The 16,101-nt window shown below is 39.7% G+C and overlaps 1 protein-coding gene across 8 annotated transcripts in view; it reads left to right on the forward strand.

Annotated features, from left to right (window-relative positions):
• The window catches only part of SNX13 (sorting nexin 13), a 129,231-nt gene that overhangs the window by 48,122 nt on the left and 65,008 nt on the right, over positions 1-16,101 (forward strand). For 7 of the 8 annotated variants that reach the window (XM_025179082.3, XM_075922256.2, XM_006138336.5 and 4 more), the window contains 6 exons: positions 5,081-5,202; positions 5,376-5,471; positions 8,800-8,888; positions 9,596-9,679; positions 14,614-14,752; positions 15,986-16,074. In XM_025179082.3, the coding sequence (XP_025034867.1) occupies positions 5,081-5,202; positions 5,376-5,471; positions 8,800-8,888; positions 9,596-9,679; positions 14,614-14,752; positions 15,986-16,074 (619 nt within the window). The remainder of the gene's footprint in view (positions 1-5,080; positions 5,203-5,375; positions 5,472-8,799; positions 8,889-9,595; positions 9,680-14,613; positions 14,753-15,985; positions 16,075-16,101) is intronic. The other variant, XM_006138335.5, reaches the window with a different exon arrangement.

Raw genomic sequence — 16,101 nt, forward strand, 5'->3', positions numbered from 1 at the left:
CGTATAAGAGGGGTTCAAGGTCTGGGAGGGAGTTTTGACCTGGAGGAGGTGGGGAGAGGGGATACAGAGCGTTTGGGTGGTGACCTGGGACAGGTAGTTTGGGGGAAAGAGGGAGTGGGGTGCCAGGGGCGGGCTGTGGATGGGAGGTGCTTACCTAGGTGGCTCCCAGCCAGCAGCTCTTCAAGAACCTGAGACAGAGTCCATGCCTGTGTGTGGGCTTCTCCACATGCCTCTGCTCCAGCATGGGAGCTGGGACGGAGGCCTCTGCCTTCAGCAAAACTTTTCCATTCCTGGTAGCCCGAAACTGGCCATTGGGAGCTGAGGGATTTTGCTGGGAGGTGGGGACAGCATGTGAAGCTTTCTCCTCCCTGCCCAGACTGCATAGCTGCTTTGTAGTAAGGGGTTGGCGAGATGGCCTCAAATTAGATCCGGCATCTTGGTGGGCCGGATCCAGCCCTCTAGCTGCCTGTTGTCCACCCTTGCTGTAGCTCAAGTATGATGAAAAGCATATTCTGTTAACAGCTCTTCTGCCAGTTACTTGTAAGTAGTATGTATCTTTTGTGAGCTCTCTAGGCAAGTCTGCTGTGGGTTGCTGAGTAGACAGTCACTTTCTAGTGAAAATAGAAATGTCCTTGTGAAGCTTTTGCTTAAATTCCTTTTGAACATAATATGGTTTCTCTACACCTCTTGCTTCTTAAAGAAACACTGTTAACTTTAAATCAAGCTAATAGAAATGCACTTCTAGATACTGATACTGCTACAAAGTCTCTGCTAGTTTATTTTTAAATTCTTTCTGCAAATGCTGTGAGACGCCCATCATAGGCAGGGACATATTATACAGACAAAAGTGGGAAACTAACTTAAGTAATCTTGAATGCACAACATGAAAAAATGAAAAAGGAGATGTTACCTGTGACAAAAGTAAGTTCCAAAAAATCCAATGGTATTTAAGGTTTTGTCTAAGTTAATTGTATATCGTTTTGCTCTGGTATAGCTGTGAGATTGAACAATAGAAACCCCTAGGGCTTTTGTCGACAGATACTGTCGACAAAACTTCTGTCGACAAAGAGCGTCTACACTACATTCAGTTCTGTCGACAAAGCAAGCTGCTTTGTCGACATGGTAGTGTAGATGCAAAGGACGTTTTACATGCAATAACACCTTCTGTCGACAGAAACTCTGTCAACAGAAGGCGTTATGCCTCGTAAAATGAGGTTTACCAGCGTCGACAAAACTGCTGAGTTCTGTCGACGTTATGTCGACAGAACTCAGTGGTAGTGTAGACGCAGGTATAGTTTTGTCGACAAAAGTCCACTTTTGTCGACAAAACTCTGTAGTCTAGACACACCCCTAGTGTGGATGCAGTGCACTAGGATTACAACTGGCTAGCACTCAATTTCTTACACTTTTACATGACACTCTGTGTACTGGTGCAGTGGGATTATGTTAGAGGTTTGCACTCTTGTTCTCAGGATATGCCCTATTCAGTTTTAGGCATCTTGTTAGGAAAGGATAGTGGGCCCTTTTTAAATGGGATGAACCTGGAATAGTTGGCTTTGGTGAGGGAGTATTTTAATGGGGCACCACCACAGCTGGAGGAAGAGGGATTGTGGGTGTCTGGCCCTTCTGGGGAGATGGCACAGAAACAGGATAGGATTGCTTTGGGGGTTTATTAAACTCTACTCTTGGGGGAATTTTTGTGTGTTTGTATTGTTACTGACATACTTGCTGACAGGTATTTTGAAATAAATTACCAAAAGTGGCATGATATTTTTTTGGCACAATATTCTTCCAGGAGTAGCTAGTATAGGCAAAAAATAATATGGGATGATTAACAAGTGGGATGTAACGAGAAGAATGGGTGAAATAGATACCTGGTAGGCTATAGGACAGTGGAAACTTTTGCAAATGCTGCTATTTGGGACATTTAAAACTAAACCAAACTAGAGACAGCATATTGTAGGAAATGATCCTTTGCAGGAGATGGACTGCTATCTGCTTCCATTTTTTAGGAGCTGTGATTGTGTGCAATTACGTCATTGGTTTATTTTTACATAGAAGAAATTCACAGCTTTTTGTGTACTATTTGGCTATAGGAAAAAGATTAACAACTTACGGTAGTGCTAATTAGTTATAACCAGATTGACCTAGTTTGACATTAAAGTAGAACTTGCTGTCCTTGTTAAGACTGAGAAGATTACATTTATAAACATCTTATTTTTAAGAACCTTGTTTCATAGAATTGGTGCAAAGCCATTAATAAAGCTGTAACTATAAAGTGAATGCTGCTCAAGTTTGTTGCAGTGGTTAGAACCGGATATACAGATGTCATAGTTAGGTGGGTTGTTTTTTTTTCCTACCTAAAAGTTGAGTCACATAGATTGATTAAAATGATCATATTTATGTATAGCAAAATTAAGTTTTCTTCTTGGGAGATGCTTGTCAGAGGAATTATGAGGCTGACAACTTGTGTTCTTCTGTGTGATTTTAATGTTCTTGCTACAAGTGAACAATTTGGCTACCACAGTGGTCTTCAACCTTTATACGGCTTAGATCACATTTTGAATTTAAGGGCATTCCAGGATCTACCTTGCCTGTTTCTCAAAGCCATGCTCACTCCAGCCCCCCCCCCCCCCCTTTTCTTCCCTACCATCAACTCAGTTTCATCTGGCTGGGGCAGAGCTTGAGGTGTATAAAGGGACAAAAGGTACAGGTGCCAGGCTGAGGCACAGTAGAGAGTGAGGAGTACAGGCTCTGGGATAGTGTAAATCACTACAGGCGGAAGCCAGTATGCACGGGGAACCTGTTTTCAAGCAAGGCTCCCTGTGTGTGCCTGCTCTGTGGACTGTCTGCTACAGAGGCAGCAGGATGGAGTTAGGCAGGAGCCGGTGCTGGGGAGAACCAGCTTAAAAACCTGTCTCCTCTCCTCTTCCCCACTGCTGTCTCTCTGAGGCAGCAGTGGGGGTTGCGGGGTACAGAGGAGGCTTTTGCAAGCCTGGGCTCGCCACGGACAGAGGCTGTTCTGCAGCAGTAACCCCTGTCCATGGAAGGACCAAGCTTCCTGTTGTCAGGAGAGCAGGAAGGGGCTCTAGTCTGGGGAAGCGTGGAGTGCAGGAGGTGGTGAGGGATGTGGACTCTGTAAGTGAGTTTGGGTGCAGAATGGGGCTCCAGGCTGGATCAGAGTGTTGGGTGCAGGCCAGTGTGAGGAACATGGCTTCTGGGAGGGAGTTTGGGTGTAAGCTCAGGGTTGGCACAAAGGGTTAAGATACAAGCTGCAGCTGGGGCCACTTACCACTGATGGGTCTTCATTGGCAGTGAAGTGTGGCTCAAGGAAGCTGCTTCTGCCTGGCTCCTCACTGCTCCTGGAAACGCTGGCTGTCTGAGTGCAGGCACCCTCTGTGTTCACTTCTGTTGTGGGAGGAGTAGGATGGGGTAAGAGTCTCCATGTGCTGCACCACAGTCTTCTCCCGCAAGTGCAACACCCTTTGGTCGGTTCCCTGCAAATGGGAGCTGCTTGGACCGCACTGGGGGTGGGGACAGCACAGAGCAGCCTCATTGCCCTTCCTAAGGACTGCAGGGACAAGCCTGCACTCAATGACTGCACTCAGCCAGCTGTCTGCTTCCAGGAGCAGCGTGAGGCCAGGAAGAAACAACTTACCTGAGAATCGTATTTGGCTGGCAGAGGCTCCAGGATCTACCATTTGATTGTGATTGAAGGGTTGGTGACCACTAGGCTACCAGATCATAGTTTTTTTTTTTGTTACTCTTCAAGGTGTAATATTTTATGTTTATCTCCCTCCTCCCCGATCATACTTCTAGACTACACTTTGCTGTAGGCACATCCTTTTCTAAAGCCTATTTTGGAAGGAAAGCTGTTCAGAAATCAAGGTGGTTTTACTTAAGCATATTGTAGTGGGACCATTTTGGGCAGAATAGATATCAGAGTTTACTCCTGTTCTTCCAGTTAAGAACCTAAACATGTAATATGCAGCAAGGGGAAAGGAGCTGTGATTACCTGCCTTCTGTTTTACTAAAATAAAAAATGAAGAACACCCACCAGTTTACGCATTTAGAACATGTTCTTTCCCAAAGAGCACTAATGAAATGCTGATGCATAAATATCACAAAATGGTGGCTGCTATTTTACCAAATGTATAATGTCATCAATATAACTGACTCCCTTTCAGTTCATGTCATTTTTTTAAACGATTTCTTGTGTATAATATTGCACTTGCTTATAGCTAATGTGATTTTTTCTAATATGATTACATACTGAAAGATGTGTGAATAAAATAATTTGGCTACATATTTTCCCACAAGTAATGTCAAATCTATCTGAGAGGTCTCTTGGTATTATATTGGGTCAGTACAAATATTAGACCTTTGGGTTTTTTTATGCTTAGTACAATTCATGAAAAACGCAAATAGGCTCGTTTTAATGTTTTCAGGCAAATGTTGAAAGTACTGTTGTAAATATACAACAGTATATTGCTATGTAAATTCACGTATAGTATATAAGAAATGATGCATCATTTAAACTTTTCCTTGTCCTCCATGTGTGTAGTTTTTGTTGGTGTCAAGGTTTCTAGTGCTGTAGAAACAATCAATCTAAACATGGAAATGTGTTTGTCTGTCAAAAGCTCTTTTTTTTGTCTAGCCTTCTGTTGACACCCCAAAGATCATAAGCTACAGAAGGACCATATTGTTGCTGATTCATACAGAAGCTATACAGGCTTTTGGAAATATGATAACTAAATTATAATTTTTGAGTCCTTAGATAACTACTGGTGAGGAGTCCTGTGGTACCTTATAGACTAACTGAAGTGTAGGAGCATAAGCTTTCGTGGGCAAAGACCCACTTCGTCAGATGCGCTTTCGTGGGCAAAGACCCACTTCGTCAGATGCATCTGACGAAGTGGGTCTTTGCCCACGAAAGCTTATGCTCCTACACTTCAGTTAGTCTGTAAGGTGCCACAGGACTCCTCACCGCTTTTGCAGATTCAGACTAACACGGCTACCCCTCTGATACTAGATAACTACTGTTTGCATTTTTGTTGAAGTACAATCTGTTTTCTATAAGGTCGAAAGAAATAGACTGGCAGCCTTATTTCACCACTCGGCTTGTTGATGATTTTGCCACTCATCTTCGAGTATTCAGAAAAGCTCAACAAAGGATAACCGAAAAAGATGATCAAATGACAGGTACTACTATAATTTAAAATACATTTAACTTTTTGTGGTTGACCTTGTATAGCAAATTTCTCTATTCTTCATTTAATCAAAACAATTTTTTATTTGTATTCAATTTACTAGTGACATACAAAAGAGTCTTTCATATACACAAATATCTTATAATGTCTTTTGTGTTGGTACAGCAGAAGACCTTGTAGATACATTCTTTGAGGTTGAAGTTGAAATGGAGAAGGAGGTCTGTCGTGATCTAGTCTGCACTTCTCCCAAAGATGAAGAAGGTTTTTCTAATCTTTATTTTCTAAGAGTTGTGTTGCTGCCTTAAGTTACACTAGAAATGTTAATTACAGCATCAGTCAATAACATGGAAGAAATTCAGAGCCAAACCAATAATTTTATTGCAACAAGTTATGACATAGTATTTCATATATGTCTTGATCAGTAAATATCAGTATTATATTTTTAGGGGCAATGACAATATGCGATGAGCACTAAAAGAACTTTGGGTGGAAATGTGACTTTTTTTCAAATTCATGGTATCCCTTTATAGGTGGTATGAGGATGGAGAAACTAGTTAATTTTACATCTAACATCAGACCATCTGGATGAAGAAAGAAGGATCTGTTTTGTTTAAAAAAATAAAAATCAATAATAGTTAAAAGAAAATGTATCCCATTAATATTAGTTACTGCCTGATTCACATTAGGGAGCTGAATCTGGGTCTCCCATGTGAATACACTAAATGCCATGCTTTTTGCTTTTTCTGGAGAGTGGGGTGAGGCTTTTTCTGGTTGGAACCATCTTCTGAATAAATTATTCATTGGGTTAGAATGAAAGAGGGACTAATTGTGTAGCCTATTGATTAGGGCACTTTTCGGTTCTAGGAATCCTAGCATCATAGTAGAGGAAGGGACTTTGAAGTGATCATCTAGTCCAGTGCCCTGTACTCATGGCAGGACTAAGTGTTATTTAGACTAGTGAGGTATAGTCTAGGTTTGTGAGGGAGCTACATGAATGTAGCTACATGAATGTAGGTTTGTGAGGGATAGCGTAGATTTATTAACTGCGCTTTCCTATCTAGAATCTGTGGGATGTGCCAACTGAACCATAGTAGCACTTGGGATGTACAGGAAATGCATGGCTCTCTCATTAAATTTTGTGTGCTGTCAGCATGCACTGCACTTCCTGTGCCCTTGCTTTAAATGTGTGTTACATTAGTAATACTGGTAGGAAAAAACTACATGGAAGGAAAACAGAGTAATCTAGCAACCCAGATTTTGTTTGCTGTTGCCCATATCATATGGGCAACAGCAAACAAAATGTCTTATGGGCCACACACTGGAGTCCGATGGGCTGCATGTGGCTCTCGGGCTCCAGATTGACCACCAGTGATCTAGGCCATCCATGATAGGTGTCTGGAAAGTTTTAAGAACAGGTTAGACAATAATGGAGATCCCACAACCTCCACAGACAATGTATTCCAATGCTTACCTACTCTGACAATTGAGAAACTTTTCCTAAACTGCCCTTGCTGCAGTTTAAGCTCATTGCTTCTTGTCCTATCATCAAAGATTAAGGAAAATAATATTCTCTCTGCTCCTTGTAACATTCTTTTAGGTACTTGAAAACTGTTTTCCCCTCAGTTTTCTCCAGGCTGAATAAGCCCAGTTTTTTCAATCTTCCTTCAGGTTGTATTTTTTGAGACCTTTAGTCATTTTTGTTGCTCTTCTCTGGTCTTTCTTCAGTTTCTCCACATATTTCTTGAAATGTGGCACCTGGAACTGGACAGGATACTCCATCTGAGGCCTAATCAGCATGGAATAGAGTAGAATAATTATTTTTTGTGTCTTGCTTACAACATTCCTGCTAATACTTCCTAGAATGTTTTCTTATTTTGCAACAGCATTATACTAATTTCTATTTAATATATAATCCACTATAAACCCCTTTACTCTTACTAGGCACTCATTTCCTATTTTGTATGTGTGTCATTGTTTGCTCCTGAACTGGAGTACTTTGCATTTGTCCTTACTTAATTTCATCCTCTTTACGTCAGACCATTTCTCCAGTTTCTTCAGATAACTTTGAATTTTAATCCTGCCCTCCAAAGCAACTTCATATCTTCCACAAACTTTGTACTCTTTATGACATTATATAAATCACTGATGAAGTTGTTGAACAGAACTGATCCTTGCCAGACTCAGCTTGATATATCCTTCCAGTTTGGCCGTGAACCAGTGATAACTACTCTTTGAGAATAGTTTTCCAACACGTTATTCACCCACCTTATAGAAGTTCTTTCTAAGTCAGAACTGTGTGTGTGTGTGTGTGTGTGTGTGTGTGTGTGTGTGTGATAGCAAGGGAGCTACATCTATGAGGTGGGTTAGGGACCACAACTGGGGGTGGGTTTGGTGCTGGGAGCAGGGCCAAAGCTATGGGCATGGCCTGAGGTGGGAGCTGGCAGCCAGGTCCATGGTCTTGCATGGCTCTGTGCCTGGCTTGACCCCCAGCCTCAGCCTGAGTTTGTAATAGAAGTGTGTCCGATGGCTGAGGCTGGGTGCTGGCACTGGGCCAGGAGCAGAACTGTGCTGAGGCTTTGGATGGGGTCAGGCACAGGGCTGTGAGCTGGGAAAGCAGTTAGGATTAGGACCACAGAAGATCAGAGCAGAGCTGGAGAAGTGCTGGATGGTGCTCCCTTCCTTCCCCCTGCTGCACTCCCCTAGACTTTCCTCCATGGCCCCCTTGAGGGCATACCTCACACTTTGGAGTCCTCTGATCTAGGTATGATGAGTAAAAATAAGTAGTCCTCATACAGATTTAACCCTTACCTGTGGGCTTTTGTCACCTGTCCCCATCAAACCTAGTTTAAAACCCACCTCACCAAGTCACCTAGTCTATATCCAAATATGTTCTTCCCCTTCCTTGATAGGTGGATCCCATCTCTGCTTAGCAGTCCTTCTCAGGATGCATCCTGTGGTCAAGGAAGTCTTTTGGTGTCACCATCTTTGCAGCCAGGAATTCACTTCCAGATTCATATATTTGTTTTGATGCAGAGCAGGGATTCAAATCGGGGTATCCCACATGAGTGCCCTGACCACTAGATGATTAGCTGTTTTGGGATGGGTCTTTCTCTCCTAAACTTTTATTAGAAAGTTTCTCAGGTCCAGCATATGAATGAATCAGTTTCCGTTAAAAAGTTGCAGTTTCCAACTAGCTTGCCTTTTATAACCAAAAACTGTTTTGAAAAAGTCCCTGAAGCGCTTTCTGTATAAATATGAAAAAATGCATTAGAGGTCAATTGTTTTTACAAGAGTTAAGACAACACATTCACCCATTCTAGTCAACATATAGAATGTCAGTGATGTAATTTATTGTGTAGGTTAGATCAGTTTGGAATTACTGCACTGTAAGGTTTAAAGACAGTTACATATGTTTATATAAAGTAGAAAAATAAAACTTACAAAGTATGATCATCATTGAAAAGTATATTTGATTTCAAATTCAGTCCATAAACGGAAGCTTTTTTGTTACCCGAGAATAACAGGAAGGAACATGTAGTGTTGTCACTACACTATATTAGATTGATATTTTGTTGTTGTTTTTCCCTAGGATTCCTAAGGGATCTGTGTGAGGTGTTACTGTATTTATTGCTACCTCCTGGAGACTTCCAGAACAAGATCATGCGATACTTTGTCAGGGTAAGTTTAGAATTTATATTTCATCCTACAATTTCAAGTCATATATATATTAATAAAAGAAATCTAGATTTAGGTCACTTATTTTATGTACATGATAGGGATGGTAAATTGCGATTAATTAGCTAATTGAGTAGTCAATGGAATTTCCACTGATTACTTGATTAGTCGATAAGACATGGGGCACTCGCTACCCCCACTGCAGCTCTGTAGTTTAAGACTGCTACTGCATTTAAACTTCAGAGCTGCAGTGGGGCTAGCTTCCAGGGGCGGTATGAGCCAGGACTAAGCAATGGGAAACAGACTACAAATCGACAATACAGTGGTGACCATAGAAAAATTGAACTAATAAAAACATTCTTAAAATCTTATGTTGATGAGTATTTCTCAGAGTTTTCTATTACTGTGTTACCTAGGCTGTCTTTCTTCAGGTCAGATGCCTAGTTTGAGTACTGGGCGCACAGCAGGCTGTGGGAGCTAACATTTTGTATGTATCCTAAGAATTTACCTTTTAGTGTGTTAGTGAACTCTGAGAAATCTAATCTTTCATATTTTGTTTCAGAATTTGTTTTTGTTGATTGCTTGAAGTCTGTTACTCAAATATTAGTTTTAGGATGAATTCATAGTAAAATTCGAGTTTTTGAGTTAAGCCATTTTTTCACTTATTAGCTATAGAGAATATATTTCAATTGTTACATTTTATTTTTCAGGAAATCCTCGCTCGAGGAATTCTTCTTCCATTAATAAACCAACTCAGTGATCCTGATTATATTAATCAGTATGTCATATGGATGGTAAGATTTTTTTTTTTTTAATTTTTTGTGTGTGTTTCGATAGTATTTCCAAAATAATCTGTAAGCAAATTCCTATTCTTTTTTCCTATGCTCTCTAAGCATAACTGGTTGATAGGAAATACAGTTTGTAATAGTACATCATTAGAGTAGAAGTGTTAGTTATGGTGTCATTAATGTTGCATTAAGAATTGCCAATTTAAATCACTCCTTTGGTGGCTTTGTAACCTTTTCAAACTTTGTTCTTTTTTTATGATAGTTTCTAAGCTTACTTTCTACCTGCAGGTGAGCTTCTTAAAAAAGTTTGAGTGAAAGTCTGTGTATAATGCCTTCACTATAAAATAATTAAAAGTAAATTCTTGAAGTGCTTTTAGATGTCTAGTTCTACAGGTAGTCAGTATTTCTTATGGAAACCGCCTTCATTGAAAAAAGCTTGTGAGACTTGCATCAAAAATGTAGTTTTAGGTTGGAATAGACATAACATTTCTGAAATGATATTTTGCGCCTGCACCTTCCTAATGATGATGCACAGCTAAGGAAGCATGCACTTGAACATATGCATCCTACTGTAAGTTTTAAGCTGCACAGTTCGTAAAGCATACAGTAGAGATGTCACTTAAACTGTGCAAAAAAAGTGCAGAGGTAAAATGCATATGCAACCTTATACTTTTTGTTTTCTGATTTTTGTTTAACTTCAGCTGTAATGTTCTCAATGTATTTTTAATGGAGTGACAGATTTTAGTTGACGACAACTATTTGTAAGAATTTTGGGAATTGTTTTAGCCTTACATAGAAGACAGACACAGTACAATATGCTAATGATGAATTCAACAGTATTAGTGATTTTTATAGCATGTGTCCAAATGAAGTAAAGTAAGGGCTTTACAAATGATAGATGAAACAAAAACTTACAGCAGTTTAAGTATGTTAAAAGCAGGAAGTCTACCAAACCATCAGTAGGGCCGCTGGATGATTGAGATGCTTGAAGGAGAATTCAAGGAAGACAAGGTCATTGAAGAGCAGCTAAATTAATAATTCTTTCTATCAGTCTTCACTGCAAAGGATGTGATGGAGATTTCCACATATGAGTCATTCTTTTTTGGTGACATATCTGAGATACTGTTCCTGATGGATTTATCATTCAAGGTAGTTTCATTACAAATTGATAAGCAGAAATAAGTCACCAGGACTAGAAGTTACTCAAATATGAAATTGCCAAACTACTAATTATGATATTGAAGTTGTTTCAGTCAGCCTCTATACCAGTTGACTGGAAGATAGCTAATGTAATGATTTTAAAGTACCAGTGAGATGATTTATGCAATTATAGTCTGGTAAATCTAACTTAAATACTAGGAAATTGGTTGAAACTATAGTAAAAAACAGAATTATCAGACACACAGATGAAAACAACATGTTGGGGAAGAGTCAAGAAAGGTATTGCTCCTTTTTAAAGTGAAATCATGCCTCACCAGTGTAAAAGAACTCATTAGTGTATCAACAAATGTGGACAAGTGCGGTCTAGTTGATACAGTATACTTGACTTTCATAAAGCCTTTAACAAAGTCTCTTATGAAAGTCTCTTAAGAAAATTTATTAAAAATTGATAAAAGATATATCTCATCTACCTCGTGTCTCTAATACTCTGAGATAAATATGGCTATACCACTTCATACTTAAGCAAGTTAAGAAATCTTGGAATAAGAGGGAAGATCATCTTCTGGGTCTGTAACTGGTTAAAAGATAGAAACTAAAAGATAGGAGTAAATGATTGGTTTTCACATTGGAAAGAGGTAAATAGCATGATTCTCCAAGGATCTATACTAAGATCAGTGTTGTTCAGCATATTTATGTAAACTGCGAAAAGTTTGGCTTAAGTGATTTGACCAGTATCACGTAGGAACTCTGTGGCAGAGGCAGAGATAAAATCCTTTCCTCAAAGGATTCAGCATTCAACTTCCATAAGCACTGGACTGCCCATTTTCTGCTTTCATCCTTATTTTAAGGTTGCTCAGCCTATGATGTGCAGACTGTTTGTGATCCACCAGAGTGTTTCATAAGGCTCACAGCTTGCTTCAACGCAGCCTGTGAATGACCAGTTCATTAGTTTTTGTCAGTGTTTACATCATTCTAGTTTACACAAGTGTGTAAATAGTTTGTGTACAATAATCTATCTATATATGAAACAAGCTAAACTTAAAATATAAATCAATTACCAGTGACTTTACATTTACTAAAATACATAGCATCTGTTTACCCACATAGTTTTACTTAGGTTTGCTAAGGTGGTTCGTAGACTTATATGGTCCTCCTGTGAAATGAGGCTGGGCACCACTGCTTCATCCACTATATATGTTCCATGGCACTCACCGGGGCCTAGGGTTGACTACACTTCATGTTTCCTGTTCTGTGCTCAGATGTGAAAGCAGTCTTTTCCACTTCTTCTCTTGCTTTTCTTGAGCAATTCCTGTGGAAAGGCATTACCCTCTCACCTGTGGTCCACTGGAGCTGTTTGTTCCCCCCTATCCCGTATACAAGCTGAGCAGTCTGAAGGCCATCCAGCTGGTCTGTCTGTTTGAATTGCACTTAGAGAACATGCAGATGCACTCATGCTTCATTCCATCTAATTCCTTGCCCTTATGTCCTGCCCTGACACCTTGATTAAATGGATAGGTGTTTAGTTCTGTGTGGGGTCTATCCACTGTTAGTGCATACCTTCCAGCCTGTGCAATAATTATGTCAGTGGTCCAACAGATTTCACTTTGAACTCATGATTCATTCCCAGAGAAGCTCTGTTCTGGCCACTGAATGATGTAAAGGAACTGTAAAAAAACAATGTCATGCAAGTGAAGACTAATAATGTGCACACACGCAAGATGGCCAAATTAATGTTGCATAGTGAACCTTCTTGCATCTTCAGAAGAGATGAGGAGTCCTGTGGCACTTTATAGACCAACAGATTGATTGGAGCATAAGCTTTCATGGGCAAAGACCCACTTCATCAGATGCATAAAGTGAGTCTTTGACCACGAAAGCTTATGCTCCAATCAATCTGTTAGTCTATAAGGTGCCACAGGACTCCTCATCACTTCTGCAGATTCAGATTAACACGGCTACCCTTCTGATTCTAGCATCTTCTGACTCAATGTTTCCCAATTTTATTTGGCCACAGAACCCTTTTAAACTCGAAAGTATTTTGCGGAACCCCTAATAACAGTCTAGTATGTGGAGCTGAAAAAATAGACCACAAATAAGTAAGGATAATAATTAACAAATGCTAAACAAGGTCATGAGATCAACATTTAGTTTAATTGCACATATTTAAAAACAGAAATCACATAATGTTAATTACTTTTTAAATCATAAAATGTCGTAATGGAATTTTCTTGCGGAACCCTTATTTTTACTTTGCGGAACCCCGGGGTTCCATGGAAATCCATTTGGGAAACACTATTCTAACTTATCAGTGTTTGGTTTTGCAACTTAATCTTTTAATATTGTATTTTGTGTAATATCATAGGTAAGCATATGATTTAATCATGGAGATACTAGATTTGGTGAGTTTAATGACCTCCATGACTTTTTCAGCTTTAGCCCCAACTACAGTCTTGGATTCCATTCTAGACTTAGGTGGGAAATATGTGGGCTCTTCTGCCTATTCCCTCCAAGCTCAACTTCTTTTGCTCTCCCCAACCCAGAGGTAGCAATAAATAGCCTATGGGCCAGATCTCAGGGTTAGCCACTCCTCAGGCATCTCACCTCTGTAATATCCCTCGGAACTCCCCTTCCCGTTTCTGCCTTTCCACCTCTGTCTCCTTGTCTCAGTCCATTCTCCTCATTGTCCTGCTGGTCTGGCTCTTGATCCCTCCACTTTCTAATTATGTAACCAGCGGGGAGGGATCATTGATAGCACAGGAGAGAAGATGACTCCTAGACTCAGTTCAAATGCCTGGACCTGGCACTGTAACTTAGAGCTGCAGTTTCCGGGAAAGCCCTATTTTGCTTCCATCTACAGAATATTCAGAGTAGATAGAACCTTTGGGAAATTTAGTTGCTGAAATCCAAGTTGTCTCCAGTGATTGTGCTTAAACTTCCATTTTTCAAGACTTATTACTTGGTTAAATTTAGGCAGATTTTCACAGATGCTATCAAAGGCACGTTCCTGACACAGTGGAAGTCCCTGTTCCAAAGCAAATTGAGGGGGCTCAAGAGACTTTCAGAGAAAAGGCTACCAGATTTTTTAAATGTGGTAGCTTACTCTCTCCCTGAACTGCAAGATCTCAAGTATCTCTCCTTAATATCCAAGAAGAGGATTATAAACTTATACTCTTAAACTTTCAGAATTCGTGTCTTCTGCGGTTAAATATGTCTTGGATATCTGAGACCATTCCTGTCTTAATAAGCAGTTGTACACATCCACACTCTGTTACAGTTCTGAACTTTTTTCATTGAATGCTACGGGGTCTTTATATCATTCTTGATGCCAGGAACTACAATTCCAAACACATAAGTATGGATCTGTATGTGACAGCAAAATGTAAGCAAAATTTAATGCTTTAAATATGGCAGACATGCAGTTATTGTGGGCCCCCACAATCTGGTCTTTGTTTTTTATGAATAAAGACTTCCTACAGTTTCTTTAAATATTAGCTTTTAATTACAAAAATGTTCAGGTTCAAATAGAATTTCCTAATTGAAAACTAAGTTTAAAAGTTTAAACTGACTCAAGGATTTATTTATCCATAGACGGTACAGTCCCAAGAAAGCAGTTTGAATTTTATGGGTGCTATAAACTGTGATGCTTTTAAAGTGATGGCATTATACAGTATATGCTAAAATTAAAAATTTCCTTTAATTGTTTGATTCCGGTTTACCATGAAGCAGCCATAGATTTTTCTCTTCTGCATAATTTGGGTTGTACACTTTCTGACTTTCAGATTCGTGATTCCAATTGTAACTATGAGGCCTTCATGAATGTTCTTAAATTAAGTGACAATGCAGGGGAGCTGGAAGCGGTAAGAGATAAAGCTGGAGAAGAACTTCAATATCTTCGATCCTTAGATACAGCAGGAGATGGTTAGCATTTTTATTTTTATTAAGAAATAAAATAAGCAAAAGTTAACAGCAAAAAATGTTTATTTTAATTACAAGAAGATTGTAAGAATGTGAAGTCTGACCTTACAAAATAGTGTTGTTACTAGTGCAGTTACAAAGGTTATGTGATTTAAACCCGAGGTTTTTTTTTTTTCTGATGTCCAGTATTAAAGACTAATTTACTTTATCATCCTTTCTGTGGTGGCCATTATCATGTATTCTAATAGTATTTGTGTCTTGGTAGGCTTTGTTCTAATAAAATTAATCTTTTAATAAAAATCATGTGTCTTGGTTGAGACCTGTCTGACTGGTTCTGATTTTTCCGTAGTACTTCATCTATTTATGATGGATTATTCTCAACGTTTTAAATACTAATTGAAACTTATAATGATGAGGGAAGAAAGAGACTTATCTGCAATTTAGTTCTTCTAGTTCATGAGGTCTCAATCTCCTGGGTGTCTCTTCAGTATTCTTTACTCTTAGGTCTTGTGATGTTTTATTTTCGATATTAGTATTAAAAAAATCAATCTGTGCACTCCATGGGTGGGCGCATCCTGTCCATTACTGGACCCCAAGCCCAGCCTCTTCCCACCATTGTCTCACCCTCTTCCCCAATGACACTTTGTCCCCTGAGCATACCGCTTTAGGAATACTGGAGGTCCTGGCACCATTCAGCAGCAGTGGTTGCATCTCTGTGCACTCCCTGCAGCGGCAGGAGCTATGCGTAAAGCGAATCACATTGGACAGCTGGTCTCGCTCCACTGTGCTCTGCTTCCCCTTCGTGGGGAAGTGCAGGAGACATAACTGCTGCTGCCATGTGGTGCTAGGCCCTGACGGTGTTCCCCAAAAGCTGCATGCTTAGGGGACAAGGTGCTACAGGGTGGGAGCAGAAATGACCAGAAGGGGCTGGGCATGGGGGCTAGTAATGGACTGCTTGGGCCAGATTGTGCAGTCGCTCTGGCTGGGATTGGCATGCAGGCTGGGAGTTTTTGACCCCTGTTGTAGTTTAACTTGGGGGGAGGGGAGGAACACCATCAGCTTCTCTGTAGATATTGACAGTGATATGCATTTTGGTAGGTATCCTTAGAGAAAGAACAGGAAAAAACAAAGTGATCTTTGTGCTAAAATTGATAATATAAAGTCAGTTGTTCAATCACTAGTTTGTTTCTACTTCACGCTTCTTTACTCTTAGTTTTTGTGATGTTTTGTTTTCAGATATTAATACTATAAAAAATCAAATAAACAGCTTATTATATGTTATTAAAGTATGTGATTCAAGAATACAGAGGTTGCAGTCAGGAAAAGTAAGTACTATTTTTCTTAATACTCTT

This window comes from Pelodiscus sinensis, chromosome 2 (genome assembly GCF_052426305.1).
Source record: "Pelodiscus sinensis isolate ZL-2025 chromosome 2, ASM5242630v1, whole genome shotgun sequence".
Lineage (NCBI taxonomy): Eukaryota > Metazoa > Chordata > Testudines > Trionychidae > Pelodiscus > Pelodiscus sinensis.